At 44.4% G+C, this 21,460-nt stretch overlaps 1 protein-coding gene across 5 annotated transcripts in view; it reads left to right on the forward strand.

Annotated features, from left to right (window-relative positions):
- The window catches only part of LOC137353141 (galectin-9-like), a 45,885-nt gene that overhangs the window by 20,491 nt on the left and 3,934 nt on the right, over nt 1–21,460 (forward strand). For 2 of the 5 annotated variants that reach the window (XM_068019182.1, XM_068019185.1), the window contains 6 exons: nt 1,634–1,684; nt 9,143–9,205; nt 9,831–9,890; nt 15,777–15,809; nt 18,848–18,933; nt 19,330–19,495. In XM_068019182.1, coding sequence (XP_067875283.1) covers nt 1,634–1,684; nt 9,143–9,205; nt 9,831–9,890; nt 15,777–15,809; nt 18,848–18,933; nt 19,330–19,495 — 459 coding nt within the window. The remainder of the gene's footprint in view (nt 1–1,633; nt 1,685–9,142; nt 9,206–9,830; nt 9,891–15,776; nt 15,810–18,847; nt 18,934–19,329; nt 19,496–21,460) is intronic. The other 3 variants (XM_068019184.1, XM_068019183.1, XM_068019186.1) reach the window with 3 other exon arrangements.

Here is a 21,460-nt window from a genome sequence, read left to right on the forward strand (position 1 = left end):
TGCGGAGACCAGAACTGCACACAGTACTCCAAATGCGGCCTAACCAACGCTATGTACAATTGTAACATGACGACCCAACTCTTGTACTCAATGCATCGGCCGATTGAGGGCAAGCATGCCATACGCTTCTTCAACACCCTGTCTACCTGTGTTGCCACTTTCAGGGAACTATGTACTTGCACCCCAAGATCTCTCTGCTCAACAACACTTCCCGGGGCCCTGCCATTCACTGTATATGTCCTGCCCTGGTTTAACTTCCCAAAATGCATCACTTCACACTTGTCTGCATTAAATCCCATTTGCCACTCCCTTGCCCACTTTCCCAGTCGATCGATATCCTGTTGAACCTTAGACAAACCTCTTCACTGTCCACTATACCACCAATTTTGGTGTCATCTGCAAACTTACTAATCATGCCCCTTACATTCACATCCAAGTCATTAATATATATGACAAACAACAGAGGGCCCAGCACCGATCCCTGTGGCACACCACTGGTCACCGGCCTCCAATCTGAAAAACAACCCTCCACTACCACCCTCTGCCTCCTGTCACCAAGCCAATTTTGTACCTGACTGACTAGCTCACCCTGGATCCCATGTGTTCGAACCTTCCGGACCAGTCTACCATGCGGGACCTTGTTCAAAAGCCTTGCTAAAGTCCATGTAGACAACGTCCATCGCCCTGCCCTCGTCAATCCTCTTAGTCACCTCCTCGAAAAACTCAATCAAATTTGTGAGACATGATTTCCCACGCACAAAGCCATGCTGACTATCCCTAATCAGACCATGCCTTTCCAGATGCATATAAATCCTGTCTCTCAGAATCCCTTCCAATAACTTTCCCACCACTGATGTGATGCTCACCGGCCTGTAGTTCCCTTGCTTATCCCTGCTGCCCTTCTTAAATAAAGGCACAACATTAGCTATCCTCCAGTCTTCCGGTACCTCACCCGTGGCTAACGATGATAACAAAATCTCTGCCAGGGCCCCAGCAATCTCCTCCCTTGCTTCCCAGAGCATCCTAGGATACACCTGGTCAGGCCCTGGGGATTTATCCACCTTAATGCACTTCAAAGCCTCCAACACCTCCTCATTTGTAATGTTGCTCCAGGATATCGCTGTTCCCTCCCTTGAACTCATTAGCTTCCATGACCTTCTCCACAGTAAATACAGACGAGAAGTATTCATTTAAGACCTCATCTTTATTTTCAAATCCCTCCACTCCCTCGCCCCCTCCCTATCTCTGTAATCTTCTCCAGCCCCACAACCCTCCAAAATATCAGCTCTCCTGCAATTTTGCCCTCTTGAGCATCCCTCATTTTAATCACTCCACATTGATGGCCTTGCCTTCAGTTGCCTGGACTCTAAGCACTTGTATTCCCTCCCTGAAGATCTCCCCCCTCTCCATCTCTCCCTCCTCCTTTTAAGACATTGGTTAAAACCTACCTCTTTGAGAAAGTCCCTGTCCTAATGGCTCCTTCCTTGGCTCAGTATCAATATTTGTCTGATAATGGATGTTTTACTACATTAAAGGCGCTATATAAATGCAAGTTCTTCTTGTTGTTCTAATTTTGACGTTAGTTCCTGTTCATCCTCTTTAATCCTGTTATCTGATACTGTTTGCATTACAGGTTCCTCCTGCATATGCTCCTCCCGCTTATACGCCATTTCAGCCTGTCAATGTAAGTCTGGTTGCTTTGCATTTTTCCACAAATACCTTCTGCCAAGTTTTGTGAATGTGGGTTACTTTCCACACTGCCAACATGCTAAGTTGGTCGATTGCCCTTCTCCAGACCTGCCATCCGAATTCTCAAGAATCGCCTACATTTTTTAAATAACGCATCCAATCAGATATTGTGATATAAAAACAAGAAATGCTGGAATCACTCAGCAGGTTTGGCAGCATCTGTGGAAAGAGAAGCAGAGTTAACGTTTCGGGTCAGTGACCCTTCTTCGGAACTGACAAATATTAGAAAAGTCACAGACTATAAGCAAGTGAGGTGGGGGTGGGGCAAGAGATAACAAAGGAGAAGGTGTAGATTGGACCAGGCCACATAGCTGACCAAAAGGTCACGGAGCAAAGGCAAACAATATGTTAATGGTGTGTTGAAAGACAAAGCATTAGTACAGATTAGGTGTAAATACACCGAATATTGAACAGCAGCAAGTGCAAACCTGAAAAAAAACAGTGGGTAAGCAAACTGAACAAACTAAGATGAAATGAAATAAATGCAAAAAAAATTGTAAAAAATATAAAAAAGAATGTAGAAAAAAGGAAGAAAAAATAACTAAAAATGAAAGTAAAATGGGGGGCTGTCATGCTCTGAAATTATTGAACTCAATGTTCAGTCCGGCAGGCCGTAGTGTGCCTAATCGGTAGATGAGATGCTGTTCCTCGAGCTTGCATTGATGTTCACTGGAACATTGCAGCAATCCCAGGACAGAGATGTGAGCATGAGAGCAGGGGGGAGTGTTGAAATGGCAAGCAACCGGAAGCTCAGGGTCCTGCTTGCGGACTGAGCGGAGATGTTCCACAAAGCGGTCACCCAGTCTGCGCTTGGTCTCCCCAATGTAGAGGAGACCACACTGTGAGCAGCGAATACAGTATACTACATTGAAAGAAGTACAAGTAAATCGCTGCTTCACCTGAAAGGAGTGTTTGGGGCCTGGGATAGTGAGGAGAGAGGAGGTAAATGAGCAGGTATTACACCTCCTGCGATTGCAGGGGAAGGTGCCCTGGGACGGGGACGAGGTGGTGGGGGTAATGGAGGAGTGGACCAGGGTGTCGCGGAGGGAACGATCCCTTCGGAATGCTGACAGGGGAAGGGAGGGGAAGATGCGACTGGTAGTGGCATCACGCTGGAGGTGGCGAAAATGGAGGAGGATGATCCTTTGGATATGGAGGCTGGTGGGATGAAAAGTGAGGACAAGGGGAACCCTGTCACGGTTCTGGGAGGGAGGGGAAGGGGTGAGGGTAGAGGTGCGGGGAATGGGTCGGACACGGTTGAGGGCCCTGTCAACCACAGTGGGGGGAGATCCTCGGTTGAGGAAAAAGGAGGTCATATCAGAAGCACCATCGTGGAAGGTAGCATCATCAGAGCAGATGCGTCGGAGACGGAGAAACTGGGAGAATTGAATGGAGTCCTTACAGGAGGTAGGGTGTGAAGATGTGTAGTCGAGGTAGCTGTGGGAGTCGGTGGGCTTATAATGGATATTGGTAGACAACCTATCCCCAGAGATGGAGACAGAGAAGTCGAAGAAGGGAAGGGAAGTGTCAGAGATGGACCATGTAAAGGTGAGAGAAGGGTGGAAATTGGAAGCAAAGTTGATAAAGTTTTCTAGTTCGGGGCGGGAGCAGGAAACGGCACCGATACAGTCATCAATGTATCGGAAAAAGAGTTGGGGGAGGGGGCCTGAGTAGGACTGGAACAAAGAATGCTCGACATATCCCACAAAAGGACAGGCATAACTAGGACCCATGCGGGTACCCATAGCGACACCTTTTACTTGAAGGAAGTGCGTGGAGTTGAAGGAGAAGTTGTTCAATATGAGAACAAGTTCAGCCAGGCGGAGGAGGGTGGTGGTGGATGGGGACTGGTTGGGCCTCTGTTCCAGGAAGAAGCGGAGAGCCCTCAAACCATCCTGGTGGGGGATGGAGGTGTAGAGCAATTGGACGTCCATAGTGAAGAGGAGGCGGTTGGGACCAGGAAACTGGAAATTGTCAAAATGACGTAGGGCGTCAGAAGAGTCACGGATGTAGGTGGGAAGAGACTGGACCAGCGGAAAAAAGATAGAGTCTAGATAGGAAGAAATAAGTTCAGTGGGGCAGGAGCAGGCTGACACAATGGGTCTGCCGGGACAGTCCCGTTTGTGGATTTTGGGAAGGAGGTAGAAGCGGGCTGTCCGGGGTTGTGGGACTATGAGGTTGGAAGCTGTAGAGGGAAGATCTCCAGAGGAGATGAGGTCAGTGACAGTCCTTTGGACGGTGGCTTGATGTTCGGTGGTGGGGTCATGGTCCAGAGGGAGGTAGGAAGAGGTGTCTGTGAGTTGGCGTTGAGCTTCTGCAAGGTAGAGGTCAGTACGCCATACAACAACAGCACCACCCTTGTCTGCAGGTTTGATGACCATGTCGGGGTTAGACCTGAGAGAACGGAGTGCCTCAAGTTCAGAGGGGGACAGGTTAGAGAGAGTGAGGGGGGCAGAGAAATTGAGACGACCAATGTCTCGCCGACAGTTTTCAATGAAGAGATCGAGTGGGTAAGAGGACAGGGGGAGGGGTCCAGGTAGAGGGAGAATGCTGGAGGCGGGTGAATGGGTCTGCTGGTCGGGGGGAGGACTCCTGGTCGAAGAAGTGAGCCCGGAGGCGGAGGCGACGGAAGAAGAGCTCAACGTCATGCCGAGCGCGAAATTCATTGAGGTGGGGGCGTAAGGGGATAAAACTGAGACCTTTGCTGAGTACAGAATCAGAGAGGGGGAGGTCATAGGGTATAGTGAATACACGGCAAGGGGTCAGATCAGAAGGGGCGGGGTCAGAGGGAAGTGAAGCGGAAGGAGGATCTGGAGGGGCATTAGTCCCCATCAGCTGCTGGAGCTTGCGTTCCTTAACACCTGAAAGGAAGAAAAAAAGTTTTTTGTTAATGCGTCGGATGAGACGTAAGGTGAGATGAAACTGCGGAGTAGAACAGCCTTGAGATAAGGTGAGCCCGTGCTGCTGGAGAGAGAGGTCCAGTGTGTGCATGTGGCGGCACATAGCACTGAGTGTGGATCTCAGGATGCGGCGAGATATTGTGATAATTGGGTTTACTGAATGTGCTTAGATTGGCAGAATGACTTTCATCAGCCTTAGAGCATGGCTACCTAACCCGAACCCGACAGGACCCGACGACACGTGTCGGGTTCGGGTCGGGTCTCTCTTCCGGGTCCTAAATTCGGGCTCCGGTCGGGTCGGGCTGGACATGGACAGAAATCAGAGGCGAGAAGAGTGGGGGGGGGGGGGGGGGGCGAAAGGGGGAGAAAGAAACAGCTACAAGTTCCAACATAAAGCGCCCGAGTGAAATTAACCCAACCCCTTACACCCTGAAATCTATCAAGTCCGGGAGAAACTGACAAGCCCGGGGAAGATACCAGTAACTGCAGTAAGTGCAGAAAGATCAACTCAGCTCTCGCTTTTATCTATACCTGGCCCAAGGATTTAAAATTACCTGGAAATAGGGAGATTAAATTTCCCAACCTGAGTTCTCCATGGAGATTTATTTTTTGTTAATGACATCAAAACTTGATACAGTTCAGAAGCTTGTTTGTTACATTGCATGATTTCCTGAAGTGGATACTTTTTTTCCTGCGAGTGCTGAGGGTCACGACGCCTTCACCTGTTTGAAATCAGTGTTTGTTGTTTTTTTAAAACTTTATGATGTCAATTGAACACGGGTACAACAACAACTGGCACCTGTACTTGATCACTGGTCTAAAGCCTGGCTACGCCACCAAACCTGAATACATTTGTCGGGTACGGGTCGGGTCGGGTCGGGCATTTAAAAAAATTAAAGGACTCGGGCTTGGGTCAGGTTTGGGTTGGCTGTTGTCGGGTTTTAATTTTATACCCGAGCCAGGCTTTAATTTGCCTTGTGACCTTTTCCTGGAATTTTGCAATTAACTTCCTGGAATAAATTTATATCAAAATTGCCATGAAAATGTGATACTAAGCACTTGTATACAGATTCAGATGGTATAAAGAGGGAGACTGGAAAAATGTGGGAGTTTTAGAATGGAGAAAGTTAAGGGGAGATTTACTGGAGATGTTTAAACTGTTGAGGGTGTTTTGATAGGGTAAATCAGGAGAATCTGTTTCCAATGGTTAGAGAGTCGGTAACTTGGTGCCATAAATTTGAATCACCAAAAGGTCAAAGATTTGCAGACTTTCCTTCTGAAAAGGGTTGTTAGGACATGGAATGCAATGCCAGAAAGAGTGGGGAAAGCAGAATCCACAATAGCTTTTAAAAGTGGAAACAAATTTGAAACAGAAACATTTAAATGAATATTGGGAAAGGGCTGGGGGATGACACTATGTGGAGAGCTCTTTGAAGGAGCCAGCACAAATACAATGGGCCAAATGGCTCCCTTCTGTGATCTGATAGGAGCTAAAATTTTTAGTCAATTGTGCCTTGCGTAGAAAGTGATTCAGAAATGGCCTCATGTAAAATAGGTGAAAGAAGCTGTGGTGATTTGTTTGTATTGTTGTTTCGGTGAAAAGATCTCTGCCCTGTATGGATCTGGGTTTTATCCCATTACGAGGCTTGTTAGCGAGAGGGCAGTGGGATGTGGGAGAGGTGGGCGGCTCTTACACTCCCACCTTCACCACTCTTTACAGGCAGCCAGGAGGGTATAACAAGTGGAGCTACTGCAAACAAACCTCCCATCCTGTAGGTGGGGCTGTGAGTAACCCTCTCATCCTGTAAAAGCGGGAGGCATTCTGTAAGTGGGGGTGGGAGGCTGTGGGTAACCCTCTCAAATATTAACACATTTTCTCTTTCCAGAGCTGCTTCCTGTTATGCTGGAAGTGTTTCCAGCATTCTTTGTTTTTATATAAATATTGAGATATTGAGAAGACCAAAGCCATCATCTTTGGTCCCCACTACAAATTCCATTCCCTAGCTACCAAATCCATCCCTTAGTGTTACGTCCAGGTAGTGGGAGGGGAGGCTGTGGCGTAGTGGTAATATCACTGGACAAGTAATCCAGAGGCCCAGGCTAGTGCTCTGAGGACATGGGTTCGAATCCCACCATGGCAGATGGTGATAAATCTGGAATTAAAAAATCTGGTCTAATGGTGACCATGAAACCATTGTCCATTGCTGTAAAAACCCATCTGGTTCACTAATGTCCTTTAAGGAAGGAAATCTACCATCCTTACCTGATCTGGCCTACATGTGACTCCAGACCCACAGCAATGTGGTTGACTCTTAAATGCCCTCTGAAATGGCCTAACAAGCCACTCAGTTCAAGGGCAATTAGGGATGAGCAATAAATGCTGGTTTAGCCAGCGACGCCCGCATCCCACGAACGAATAAAGAAAGGGGAGAAAGGGGTCTAGGGTTCCCTCTCAGCCTTCACCTGGTCTTACCGTAACAGGGTTTAATTTTAAACACATCGTGTTTTAGCTCTCCCTTGGTGAATCCTTGTTCACCGCTTTCCAATTATAAGGCAAAGAAACCAGTCAAGCAGGTTTTCTTAGGTTTAAAGAAGAAAGGTAGAACTTTATTAAACCTAAACTCTAATTCGGTTAACGCCTACGGATATGCGACGTGCCCATGCTAGCATACACATGCGATACACACACGCAGATAAAGACAGAAAAGAGCAAAAGAAATAAAGTGAAAAAGTTTGAGGCAATATCTGAAGATGGTTTTGGTTACCTTTCGAGCTCGCTGTACAGTCCTTGATTGTTGGTAGGTTTTGCTTTTTGTTGGGGCCCAGTATTCTTCTTCAACCTTGTACGATGTAGAAGACTTTTCTCTCTTGAGGTTCACGTGTCTTCAGTGGGTTTGGAGTTCCATGATAAAGAGATGGGAGCAGACAGGAGAGGTTTTCTCAGTTCAGGAGCAAACAGTCTCTCAAACTCTGTACAATTCAAAAAAACTCTGGTTGCCCAGCAGGTGTGTCATGTGACTGGCTGGTTAGACCACATCTGTTTGTGGATTCAGCCATCTTAGCAGTCATCCTGGAATGTGAGCTTCCTCACTTTCAATGTCTGGTGGTCAAAGTCCATTTTGTGTTGAATGTGTCAGGGAATGGTCCTTTGTCTCCACAAGCACTGTCTGTTAGTTTGTAACTGTTTTTTCCAGCCATGGCTGATCTGTTTAACAAGTCATTTCCTCGCTCCAGCAACAGTTTAAAATCAATGTTCAAATGACAGAATTAATATGCCTCAGTCTTGCCAGGTGGGGGTCTGCATGACATTAGCAACTGTCTGTGGCTGACCAGACTGTTCATAACCTCGCTATCATATTGGATCCTGAAATGAGCTACCGACCACCTACAGGATGGGATGGTAATCTGCCTGACTCCACCCCTGCATCAGCTCATCTACTGCTGAAACCCTCATCCATGCCTCTAGACTTGACTATTCCAATGCACTCCTGCTTGGCCTCCCACATTCCACCCTCTGTAAAGTTGAGGTCATCCAAAACTCTGCCACCTATGTGGTACAACTCTCACAAAGTCCTATTAACCCATCATCTCTCTGCTTGCTGACCTACATTGGCTTGAGTTTAAAATTACCTCAAACTTAAAATTCTCATCCTTGTTTTTCATGCCAGTATACGATTTTTGTTTAGAGCTCTGTTACAGACAAGAAAACACTTGGGCCGAATACTTGCTCATTCTTGAAGAAGTAGCAGATGAAGTATGTTGTGTTCCAAAACTGGCATACAGTCTGACCTCCGAGTACACGTAAACAGGTTACTGGAATTTTTTAGAACAGTTCATTGGCAAAGATTGTCTTTCTACCCCATCATCTAAGTTGTTAATAAATACAGTGAATATAGGACTTTATCCAATGCCTTCTGGAAGTCTATTTACATAACATCGACATTCCCCAGTCCCAACCTTCCAAGATAGCTGCGCTCCTCTAATTCTGGGGTCTTGAACATCCCTGATTTTAATCGCTCCTTCATTAGCGGCTGTGCCTTCAACTCCCAGGGCACTGAGGTCTGGAATTCCCTCTCTCAACCTCGTCACCTCACTCTCCTGCTTTAAGATTGCTCCTTAAAAACGACCTCTTAGGCCATGCTTTTGGTCATCCATCTCCTTATGTAGCTTGGTCAAATTTTGTTTGATAATGCTCATATGAGGCATCTTGGGTTGTATTATTACTAGTTAAAGGTGCTTTTTAAATGCAAGTTGTTGTGAGCTGGGATTTCAACAGCTCAGTACTGCCACTCACAGGGCCATGTTAGTACTGCAGGCTCTTGTAAACTCCCAGTTGAAAGATACATTTTTCAGTTTCTGCAGAAATCTTTAGAACTAGTTCCTCAGATCCCAGTTTAGATTTTCTTAGCCTCAGGGAGATGTGTTATTTGCAACTTTTGTTTTCTCTCTTAAACAGACTGCATAGATGATGCTGCATTGTATTTTTCTTCTAGGCTCAGCCTGCATTTAGCTCTTCGCTTGCCTTCTCGCAGTTTTCGCAGTACAACAAAGAAACTGTAAGTCTTACTGTTTTAAGGTTTAATTTTATTTTAGAAGGCACCTCACAGTGAACAATCATGTCTCTTTAAATGAGTGGTACTGTCAGCACTGATTGAATCAAAGCACTTGTTAGAGGTGTGACTAAGACTGCGTGGCTGCTTCATGTCCAGGGGAAAGGTTCGATGTAAAACCTTATTGCATGGGTGTACAACACAAATAGAACTGACTAAAATATTGATATGGAAATTACAACAGGCCATTGAGCCCATCTAGACCATGCTGTTCCTCAGCGAAGGCACGAACTTACAGGCGTAGACAATGTGAAGAGTCCTGCGAAGGGAATTTCCTTGAACGTTCTTCTTGGATGGCCTCCATAATTTGGACAGTTCGGTCCAGTTTGTGTGGCCGATTAGGGACACCCCCTGCCCCTCCTCACCTCCGTCTCCACAGCTGAGACACAACTGCACCTCACGCCAAGGGCAAGCTAGGAAAGGAATGAGGCAACAGAAGGCTTTGACCGTCCAGTCACTCGAGCACTCGAGCCTACAGGAGTGTGACTACTTTTAACCAGGAGCTCTGTCCAGGCTGCCCATGTCTGAGGGGAGCTTAGTAATTCTATTCACTTTCCCCTCCTCATCACAGGCCTCTCAGTTAAAAGCTGACTTCTCTTTCCCGACAAATAGGAGGAGGAATCGCGCCAAGGTAAGTAAGACTGAATGATAATGGGGAACTTAAGTTGCTCACAAGTGCGGTGGCTCTTTAGGGCTTGAAAAAAAACAGAAGTACTGCCAGATCTGTACAGCATGATCACCCATGTGGTATTACTATGCAACAAGTTAAAGCTATTAAAGAAGTGTCTCGATCTGCTTTGATTGCTCAGTAGGTAAAGTACATGGTGCAGTGACTACAGAACAGGAAGGGCTCAGACCCCTCAGCCTGAACTCAGTAGTTAGAAATATAGAAAATTTACGAACATACAAACTTACATACAAACATCCGAATTAGGAGCATGAGTAGGCCACTCGGCCCCTCGAGCCTGCTCCACCATTCAACAAGATCATGGCTGATCTGATTGTAACCTCAACTCCACATTCCTGCCTACTCCCGATAACCATTCACCCTCTTGCTTATCATGAATCTATCTACCTCTGCCCTAAAAATATTCAAAGACTCTGCTTCCACCGCCTTTTGAGGAAGGGAATTCCAAAGAATCACGACCCTCTGAGAGAAAAATTTCTCCTCATCTCTGTCATAAATGGGCAATCCCTTATTTTTAAACAGTGACCCCTAGTTTGAGATTGTCCCATAAGAGGAAACATCCTTTCCACATCCACCCTGTCAAGACCCCTCGGAATCTTATATGTTTCAATCAAGTCACCTCTTACTCTTCTAAACTTCAGCGGATACAAGCTTAGCCTGTCCAACCTTTCCTCATAGCAACCCATCCATTCCAGGTTAGTCTAGTAAACCTTCTCTGAAAGGCTTCCAGCACATTTATATCCATTCTTAAATAAGGAGACCAATACAGTACATGGTACTCCAGATGTGGTCCCACCAATGCCCTGTATAGCTGAAGCATAACCTCCCTACTTTTGTATTCAATTCCCCTTGTGTTAAAACCAGGTGAGAAAGAGGTCTAGGGTTCCTTTTCAGCCTTTACCTGGTCTTACTGTAACAGGGTTTAAACCGTGTTTTTAGCTCCCCTTGGTGAATCCTTGTTCACCGCATTCCAATAATAAGGCAAAGAAACCAGCACAAACAAGTTTTCTTAGGTTTAAAGAAGAAAGGTTGAAATTTATTAAACTTAAACTCTAATTCGGTTAATGCCTACGGATACACGATGTGCCCACGCTAGCATACATACACAATACACATACGCAAATAGAGGCAGAAAAGAGCAAAAGAAAAATAAAGTGGAAAAGTTTGAGGCAATATCTGAAGAGTTTTTGTTATGGTTCTTTGAGCTCACTGTAGAGTCCTTGATTGTAGGTAGATCTTGCTTTTTGTGTGGGCCCAGTATTCTTCTTAAACCTTGCTTGTTGTAGGAGACTTTTCTCACTTGGGGTTCATGAGTCTTCAGTGGATTCAAAGGCTTGTGAGAAAGAGATGGTAGCAGACAGGAGAGATCTTCTGTCTTCAGGAGCAAAAAGTCTTTCTGAGTTCAAACTCCCTGTGGCCATTTCAAAAGAAAACCCTGGAACAGCCAGTTAGTCATGTGACCAGCTGGTCTAACCAGTCCTGGCCCTTGTGGATTGTATCATCCTTAGCAGGCCCTGGAATGCGCTTCCTCACCTTCGATGTCCGTTAGTATGTAAACGTTTTTTTCCAACCACGGCTGATCTCTTTAACAAGTCATTTCCTCGCTCCAACAACAGTTAAAAATCAATGTTCATGACAAAATTGATGTGCCTCATTCTTGGCAGGTGGGGGCTTAGCATGACACTTGCAATAAACAATAAACTTCCCTAATTATGTGCTGTACCTGCATACTAATCTTTTACGATTGATGCACTAGGACACCCAGATTTGTCTGCAGCACGGAAGAAGGCCATTTGGCCCATCATGTCTGTGCAGCTGAAAAAGATCTATCCTGCCTTATCCCACTTTCCAACTCTTGGTCGATAGGTTACAGCACCTCAAGTGCACATCCAAGTACTGTTTAAATGTGCTGAGGGTTTCTGCCTCTACCTCCCTTTCAGGCAGTGAGTTCCAGACCCCACCACCCTCTGAGTGAAAAGATTTCTCCTCAGCTCCCGTCTAATCCATCCACCAATTAATTTAAATCTCTGCCCCCTGGTTATTGACCTCTCTGCTAAGGGAAATAAGTCCTTCCTATCCACTTCTAGAGGGAGATGATGCCGTAGTGGTAATGTCACTGGACTACTAATCCAGTGGCCCTGGCTAATGCTTTGGGGATACAGGTTCAAATCTCACCATGGCAGCTGGTGAATTTTAAATTCATTTAATTAATAAAAATAAATCTGGAATATTAAAAGCAAGTCTCAGTAACAGTGCCATGAAGCTATCATTGATTGTTGTAAAAACCCATCTGGTTCACTAATGTCCTTCAGGGAAGGAAATCTGCCATCCTTACCTGGTCTGGCCTACATGTGACTCCAGACCTACAGCAATGTGGCTGACTCTTAACTGTCCTCTGAAATGGCCAAGCAACCCACTCAGTTAGGGATGGGCAACAAATGTTGGCCTTGCCAATGACGCCCACATCCCATGAAAGAATAAAAAATAAACTCTATCTAGGCCCCTCATAATTTTATACACTTCGATTAAATCTCCCCTCAGCCTCCTCTATTCCCATGAAAACAACTCCAGCCCATCCAAACCTTCCTCATAGCTAAAATTCTCCATTTCTGTCAACATCCTTGTAAATCTCCTCTGTCCCCTCCCTAGTGTGATCGCATCCTTCTTGTAATGTGGTGACCAGAACTGGCCGCAGTACTTTAGCTGTGGTCTAACTAGTGGGCATGGAGAGTTCTATGATATTTCAGTTTCATGCCCATTCTTCCTGTCTGAGCCTAAATGGGAGGTGTTGACAAGCTATTTGACTAAAGAAGGCATCACAGCCAACTCTGATCTTGTTGTCACCAGCTGCAACACATCTGCAAGTGTTTTACAACAGGGGGCATTGGATGAGGAGTGGGAAAACCCTATCTCAGGGAGCTGAGGCCAGTTACGTTACCCTTACCAATCCCCTGACAGAAACCTGCTAACCTAATACAGACTAGTGATTGAAGCTGAGATCTTAGTGTTCTGTGTCAATTAGATCACCAGTAGGCTAAGCTTTAACCAACTGAGCATCAGGAAGGAGCCTTTTATAATTAAACCAGAGCGGTGATATCTCATTAAAATATGTGAGGATTAATTTTTATCCTGATTCCTTCATCAACAGCCCCACCCCAGCTAAGACTGGCAGAACTTACTGCCTATGGGGAGGCTGGATTAGTTTTCACTATCCGACTACTTGCCTCTGGTGCATGGTCTGTTTTTGGCTTTTGATTGAACTTGATCACTGTGGGTGCATTTCTTTCTGTCCCCGCCCCCCAATTCACTTCTATTTCAAAGTAATAAGTGGCTTCAGTGCTGGAGTTTAGTGGTGATGAGGGTTCAGAGTCCAGGACGAGTGCAGGGTTTTGATAACGGGCTGTGTAAACTGTCACATTGTAAGGTGGACCAAGGCAGTTGACCCTTTCACCAGCCGCTGTGCTTATTGAAAAGATTTACCTCAGCTGTTGCTCAATCACCTTTAAGTCGCCATTGGCATGCATCTCTTTAAGTGTTCACAGGGCTGAGCACATCATAAAGACTTGCAATCCAAAACTATTACCCTATGCAGTTGTTTGTTTCTGTCTCAACACAGGTGCTGATGAAAGGGTTGTGTTTCATTGCATGTCTGTGATCGCATCCAAATCACTTTGAAAAAAATAAATGTCTCCTTCAGTGAAAAATCTTCTACATTGGCCCCCCTCCTCCTGCTGCAGAAGGCCATAGTTTGAGAAACAAACCATCTCTATTATTGCCCACCAAGTGATTATTCCTTTCACCTTTCTGTCTCGCTGTCTCTGCCTCTCGTGTGTTGCATTCTCTTGAACTGTGAGGATTGAAGGGGTTTTGTTGGAGATGTTCAAACTGATCAACAGAATAAAGCAAGAGGAACACAACAGTATTTCCAAAGGGTGGCAAATCGAAGATTCAGGGCTTGACTTCAAGCTGAGCACCAGATACAGAAAGGGAGGAAGATTAGAAACAAAGGCGCTTTGTGCAAATTAGGATGCAGAATGTTTTATTCTAAGTTGCGTTTGGTACAAAATCTATTACAACACTTGGGGGTTGTGGGTGGGGTAGTGCTGGATACTTAAAAATAAAGGATATTAATAGGCATGGGAAAAAAGCAAGGAAATTGAAAGGAAACAGGAAAAATTCTCCCTCTATTTCTTCCTCTCTTTCCTTTTTATCGTTTTCCTCTCCCTCATCCTGTTCCTCGCTCTCCCTCTTTTATTCCTCTCCCTCTTGTATTCCTCCCTGTCTTGTATTCTCTCTCTCTTTTATTCCCCTCTCTTTTATTTCTCTCTCCCTCTTTTATTCCTCCCTCTTTTATTCCCCTCTCTTTTATTTCTCTCTCCCTCTTTTATTCCTCTCCCTCGTTTATTCCTCTCCCTCTTTTATTCCTCCCTCTTTTATTCCCCTCTTTTATTTCACTCTCTCTTTTATTCCCTTCCCTCTTTTATTCCTCTCCCTCTTGTATTCCTCCCTGTCTTGTAGTCTCTCTCTTTTATTCCCCTCTCTCTTTTATTCCTCTCCCTCGTTTATTCCTCTCCCTCTTTTATTCCTCCCTCTTTTATTCCCCTCTCTTTTATTTCACTCTCTCTTTTATTCCCCTCTCTCTTTTATTCCTCTCTCCCTCTTTTATTCCTCTCCCTCGTTTATTCCTCTCCCTCTTTTATTCCTCCCTCTTTTATTCCCCTCTCTTTTATTTCACTCCCTCTTTTATTCCTCTCCCTCTTGTATTCCTCCCTGTCTTGTATTCTCTCTCTTTTATTCCTCTCTCCCTCTTTTATTCCTCTCTCCCTCTTTTATTCCTCTCCCTCGTTTATTCCTCTCCCTTTTTTATTCCCCTCTCTTTTATTTCCCTCTCCCTTTTTTATTCCCCTCTCTTTTATTTCCCTCTCCCTCTTTTATTCCTCTCATTTATTACGCTCTCTTTTATTTCCCCCTCTTATATTCCTCTCCCTCTCTTATTCCCCTCATTTATTTCACTCTCTCTTTTATTCCCTCTCTCTCTTTTATTCCTCTCTCTCTTTTATTCCTCTCCCTTTTTTATTCCCCTCTCTTTTATTTCCCTCTCTCTCTTTTATTCCTCTCCCTTTTTTATTCCCCTCTCTTTTATTTCCCTCTCCCTCTTCTATTCCTCTCATTTATTCCGCTCTCTCTTTTATTTCCCCCTCTTATATTCCTCTCCCTCTTTTATTCCTCTCCCTTTTTTATTCCCCTCTCTTTTATTTCCCTCTCCCTCTTTTATTCCTCTCATTTATTCCGCTCTCTCTTTTATTTCCCCCTCTTATATTCCTCTCCCTTTTTTATTCCCCTCTCTTTTATTTCCCTCACCCCCTTTTATTCCCCTCATTTATTCCGATCTCTCTTTTATTCCTCTCCCTCTTTTATTCCCCTCTCTTTTATTTCCCTCTCCCTCTCTTCCCCTCATTTATTTCACTCTCTTTTATTCCCCCTCTCTTATATTCCTCTCCCTCTTTTATTCCCCTCTCTTTTATTTCCCTCTCCCTCTCTTATTCCCCTCATTTATTTCACTCTCTCCTTTATTCCTCTCACTCAGGGTGGTCTAATCCTGGTGCCCTAAGATGTTTGATGGCAACGCTTGGCATACTTTCTTGGTATTATCTTGGTTAAATTTCCTTCCCCAAGGAAATGCCAGTCCCTTGTTGGTTTGTAATATTTCTTGGTGGTAGTGCCTAGATATTGTGGCTGTACTTTGGTGGTGAGGGGTATGTGTTGTAAATGATACACCAACCAGAATCCTCACTTCAAATACTAACCTCATTTATCATTGCTTTCTAGAACACACCCACCCAAGTGACCGTGTCCAGTCCAGTGAGTATTTCATCAGGTTTTGCAAAACTATATCTTGTGGTTTCATTTTTGCAAAATTGGCACTGAATTTAAGATGTACCCTCCATGTTCTTACCAAAGATGAATGACATTTTTAGGGCCCCAAACATAAGTTGGCCTTTGCCCGTTGTCGGCTCTGAACCTTTCGAGAACTTCATAGAACAGTTGGCATTATGGCTCAGATTTTGTGGCAAGTGACAAAGCAGTGGTATTCGCCGCTGACTGCATAAAGAAATCCGAACATATCTGCTTCGTAGGCTGCACTGGGAATTTGATCTTCCTGCTGCAGCATGGGACCAATGAGGAAATCACTGACGAGGCCTAGCAGCAAGGTGCATCAGTGGCAAAGCCATGCCCCCTCCATTGACATCGCTAGATGAAGACACGTCCCTTGAGATCAAGGAGTCGGTCAGTCAGTCAGTGTTCAGGCCAGTGCTTTATAATGATTTTAAGCACTTCTTAAAAAAGAATTTTGAACACTTTTATAAACTTTGAAAAGTTGTTATGAACTTTTAAACACTTTAAAAATAGTTTAAAACTTTTATACATACTTTAACAAAGTTTGAACGCCCAGTAACTGCCCATGGGAAACATCTTGGACAAACTAGCTTGTTTTATAACAGGAGCTGCAAATCCATAGTGGACCTTAGACCATGAAACACTTAAAACTATCAGTGGAAAGAGGAAATGGTGTTTCCATAAAATAAATTCTCCCTCCCTCTCTCACCTAGTCTGGAATTTCACTGAAACAGTCCAAAGTGATTCAGAGGAAGCTTCTTCCCCCCCACCATTCTTCAAGCATGTGTAGAGAAAGGATGTGCAAAAGCTAGTAATTATAATCCTTATTGCACCACTAACACAAAATCCTTTCAGGAAAAAAGGCAGTGGAAAAACACAAGCTTAGTTTAATCTTCTTTATTATTTTTTTTATTCATTCATGAGATGAAGGCGTCATTGGCTAGGCCAGCATTTATTGCCCATCCCTTTACTGCCCTTGGGAAGGTGGTGGCGAGCTGCTTTCTTGAACTGCTGCAGTCCATGTGAGGTTTCTGGTGCCTAGGTTGATGCCAGGTAGTCTGTCTGGTTTCATTGACTTCGTAGTGGTTAGATACAACTGAGTGGCTTGCTAGGCCATTTAAGAGTCAACCACATTGCTGTGGGTCTGGAGTCACATGTAGGCCAGACCAGGTCAGGACAGCAGATTTCCTTCCCTAAAGGACATTAGTGAACCAGATGGGTTTTTACAACATTCGACAATGGTTTCAAGGCCATCATTAGATTAGCTTTTACTTCCAGATTTATTAATTAAATTCAAATTCCACCTTCTCCTGTGGTGGGATTCAAACCCATGTCCCCAGAGAAATACCCTGGGTCTCTGGGTTACTAGTCCAGTGACAATACCACTACGCCCCCCACACTGTCCACAGTGAACAGTCGCCCCCACCTGTCATCCCTTCCACTGATAGCTTTGCATATAATTTAATGGTGTTAACAGATGCTTATTGGTGAGTATATTTGGCTTCAGTTACTCACTTGAACTACTCCTAAGATCATATTTCCAAAACTGGCAACATCATAAGCCCAATATATTTCAAAGATTTCCTTCTGTACACTCTGTGTCATCAAGTAAAGACACAAAAATCTTCCATCAGAGAACGCAATTTCAAACCATAATTCTTTGGCTTTTATTTTGCCTTGTTCAGGATGCTGTGTCTCAGAAAGCCAGATTTTGCTAAATGACACAGAGTGAATACACACTCAGCTATAATGAGCCCCGAAATAGTCATTTTCGAACAGGACAGAAGTTAATTTGTATGGAGGCTGCTGGATTGCCATGTGACGTTCAATGCCAATGTGCTTGATTAATTTTAAACATTTTAATGTGAGCATTTTAAGCTGTCTAAAGATAATTTTGCATTCACTAATTTGGGACGTAAAGTTGGTTTCTACTGAATTTGTTTTCTTTTAATCCAGTTGGCAACGCAGAATCTCAAGGTTTTAACTAGAGATATTTATTTTGCAAATTGCAGTGAAAATTTATAATTAAGTTGATGCACAAAAAGAATCATAGAATGGTTACAGCACAAAATGAAGCCATTCAGCCCATCATGTCCATGCCAGCTCTCTGACAGAGCAACACATCTAGTCCCAGTCTCCCGCCCTTTCCCCATAGCCCTGCAAATGCTTTCTGTTCAGATGCTTAACCAATTCTCTTTTGAAATGCATGATTGCATCGGCCTCCGCCACACTTTCGAATACTGCATTCCAGATCGTAATCACTTTGAAAATTTGGGCTTATGATACTTTCTAAAAAAAAATCCAGGCCAATATATCTACCTCCCTCTCTCTCTACCTCACTTTCTCTCTACCTCTCCCTCTCTTAAAATATATATCAAACCTCTCTACCTCTCCTCCTTTAAGGGTCTACTTAAAATCTACCTCACTCACCTGTCCTGGTAATCCCTTATGTAGCTTGGTGTCAAATTTTGTTTGTTACTTGCTACTATGAAGCAACTTGGGATGTTTTAAAACATGAAGGGTGCTATATAAATGTCAGTTATTGTTGTTGATGGCCCCTCATATGACTAGACCCTCATTTGACCCAGTTTGTTGGAGTTAAAGGGAATTTGCAAGATTGAAATGTTCTTGTTAAATCCTTTTACTCCTTCAATGGCCTCCTCAAAACCATCCTCATCCACCTCGTCTCCACTAACTCTCCTCCCACTTCCTTTGTGGTGCCCATATCCCCTCTTTGTGAGGCTTCGGGGGTCATTTTGTTGTGTTAAAGGATCCTACACCTGTGTCAGTTAAAGAGAACAGTTGGGCAAATTTCAATTCCATTTTCTTGGAATCTAATGCTCGAGAACTTCCAGGCCCACTTTTGCCAACTGTCTTCTGTCAAAAAGGGAAAAGTGAAATTTTGATCTGGAACATTGCCCTGTGAAGCTCAGCCCCTCTGGAGGTGAGAATGTACCTGGCCTGGATTGACTTCCTGCTCATGGGCTGCATTTCTTTTTCAGATGGTTCCATACCAGGCCTACATAGGAAGCATCCGACCACAGCAGAAGATAAAAGTTGTTGGGACTGTGAAACCCAAGCCTTACAGGTAATCTGGGGGTCTTCAATAGCAAGACGAAGCTTAAAGCTGAGGTGTTTCATTTTCTCTATAAAGTGTGTGTGACAACTAAAGCCCCGCTATTAAAAAGTCCGCCAACATCCAGATTTTACAATTCTCATCCTTATGTTCAAATCCCTCCCATACCCTTGCTCCTCGCTATTTCCAGAACCTTCTTCAGCCTTATACCACCTCAAATCTCTGCACTCCTCCAATTCTGGCCTCTTGCACATCCCTGATTTCCTTCACCTCACCATTGGTGACCATCCCTTCAGGCGCCTAGGCCCTAAGCTCTGGAATTCCCTCCCTAAACCTCCCTACCTCTCTCTCCTCCATCGTCCAAACTGAATCATCTCCCAGCCCATGTTGTGCCTATATTTTTTTCAGGTTTACCATTAATCTGAAGGCGGGTTATTCTGATAACATTGCCCTCCACATCAATCAAAGATTCGATGAAAACGCAGTGGTGAGGAACAGTTGCATCAACAAGAGCTGGAGTACAGAGGAGCGAGGCCTGCCCTTTCTCCCATTCGTACCTGGCCAAACATTTGAGGTATGCTATCTAACTGTGCATTGAGCGATCTTGATTGGACTTGCTATGGATATAGCTGGTTCCAGGGAACTAACTGTGTGTTAACCTCGAGCCCAATGAATCAATGTTGTCAACCATATCTAGCACCGAGGGGCAGCTGTCCAGAGCAGTGCGGCCTCCTCCTCACTTTAGTTGCTGAGGTGGCGATGGTAACCTAATGGTTATGGGATAGGCTAGCAACTCAAGGTCATCAAGTTGAATCTCACCACGACAAGTTTGGATTTTGAATTTTTTTTAAAAAGTCTGGTGATTATCATCAGACAATGACCTGCCTGATTGCTGTAAAAATCCAATGGGTTCATTAATGCCCATCAGGCCTACATGCGGCTCCAGTCCCACCTTAATGTGCTTGACCATTAATGCCCTCAAGGTTGACCCTTAAAGCCGTCAAAGTTAATCAATACCTTGCCTGCACCTCAGAAAACATTTTAAAATTGATTTCTTTTAGACATTTATGATCTAATTATTAATTTGGTGGTGCAACTAGGGTTGCGAACTCTGGTTGGACATATTTCAGGAGGTTTTATCACATGACCTCCAACTGCATCACTTTTTTAATCCTTCTCCAATATTTTTAGAACTAATAAACAAAAACGAAAAGTAGAATTTTTTCACACCTGTGACATTTCTCAGGGATGGTACGTGCAGGAGGTGTCCCAGAGATTCATGTTTCATTCCTATAGACTCCAGGGCAATCCTGGAGAATTGGTAACTCTAGGTACAGCACAGAGGAGGTTTGTTTGGTTATCGGTTACTAAAGCCAATAGCAGTAAACCTGGTCACTGGAGGATCTTCATTTTGCTTCCATCAGGAATACTCATGGACTTACTGTTGAGGGAGAACACTCCTAATCCCTCTCTCAGTGCAGTCCACTTCCACATTGAGACAGGGTCGTTTTGAGTTCACATCGATGTAAAACACTCGAAGTGGTGTTGCCCCTTGATCTGACACTCGAGCATCTTGTAGCTGAGAAGGCTGAGATCCCCCTCCCCACAATCACCCAGGGCAGCATCTCCTGTTACTTACTTCAAGTAGGCGCTGGCCGCAGTATAAATCCAATCCAGTGCAAAGCCATTTCCTACATCTGTCTGGGTGTCTCACTACAGTGTCTGGGGACTTTTAAAATTTGTGTTCTGGAGTCCTAAAACTAACAAGTGTCTTGGGGCTGGAAGTTCATATGTGTATCACAGCGTTCCCGCACAGAACCCAGTCGTTGCTGCATCTCAGTCCCAGTGCATGACGATTCTGCTGGCTGTCATCACAGCTGGTAGTTACTGGCCTCTGATCAGTGGCTGAGGAAAATACATGTCTCAATGGGATAGAGGAACAGAGGGATCGGTGGTACAGATACACAGATCATTTGAAGTAGCAATGCAGGTTAATAAGTTCCTTTAAAAAAGGCAAACGCCGCAATGAGAATTGAAAAGCAGAGAAGTTACAATAAACTTGTGTGGAACCTTGGTTAGAGCACACAGTACTGTGTACAGTCTGCTCTCCACATTCTAAAAAGGAGTTGTAGGCACTGGAGAAGGTGCAAAATTGATTTACTAGAATGACACCAGAACTGAGAGGTTATAACCATCAGGATAGATTAAATAGCCCTGAGCTTTTTTTTCTAGAAAAGAGAAGACTGAGGAATGACCTGAGCAAGGGATTCAAGATTCTCAAAAGGTTTGATAGGGTAGACATAGAGAAATAGTTTTCACTTGTGGGTGAGACCAGAGCTAGGGACCAATATAAGATAGTCACTAATAAACACAATAGGGAATTCCCGAAGAAACCTCTTTATCCAGTGTTACGACCAGGTGAGAAAGAAGTCTAAGGTTCCCTTTCAGCCTTCATCTGGTCTTACTGTAACAGGCTTTTATTTTTAAACACACTGTGTTTTGAGCTCCCCCTTGATGAATCCTTGTTCACTGCTTTCCA

The sequence above is a fragment of the Heterodontus francisci genome, chromosome 40, assembly GCF_036365525.1.
Source record: "Heterodontus francisci isolate sHetFra1 chromosome 40, sHetFra1.hap1, whole genome shotgun sequence".
Lineage (NCBI taxonomy): Eukaryota > Metazoa > Chordata > Chondrichthyes > Heterodontiformes > Heterodontidae > Heterodontus > Heterodontus francisci.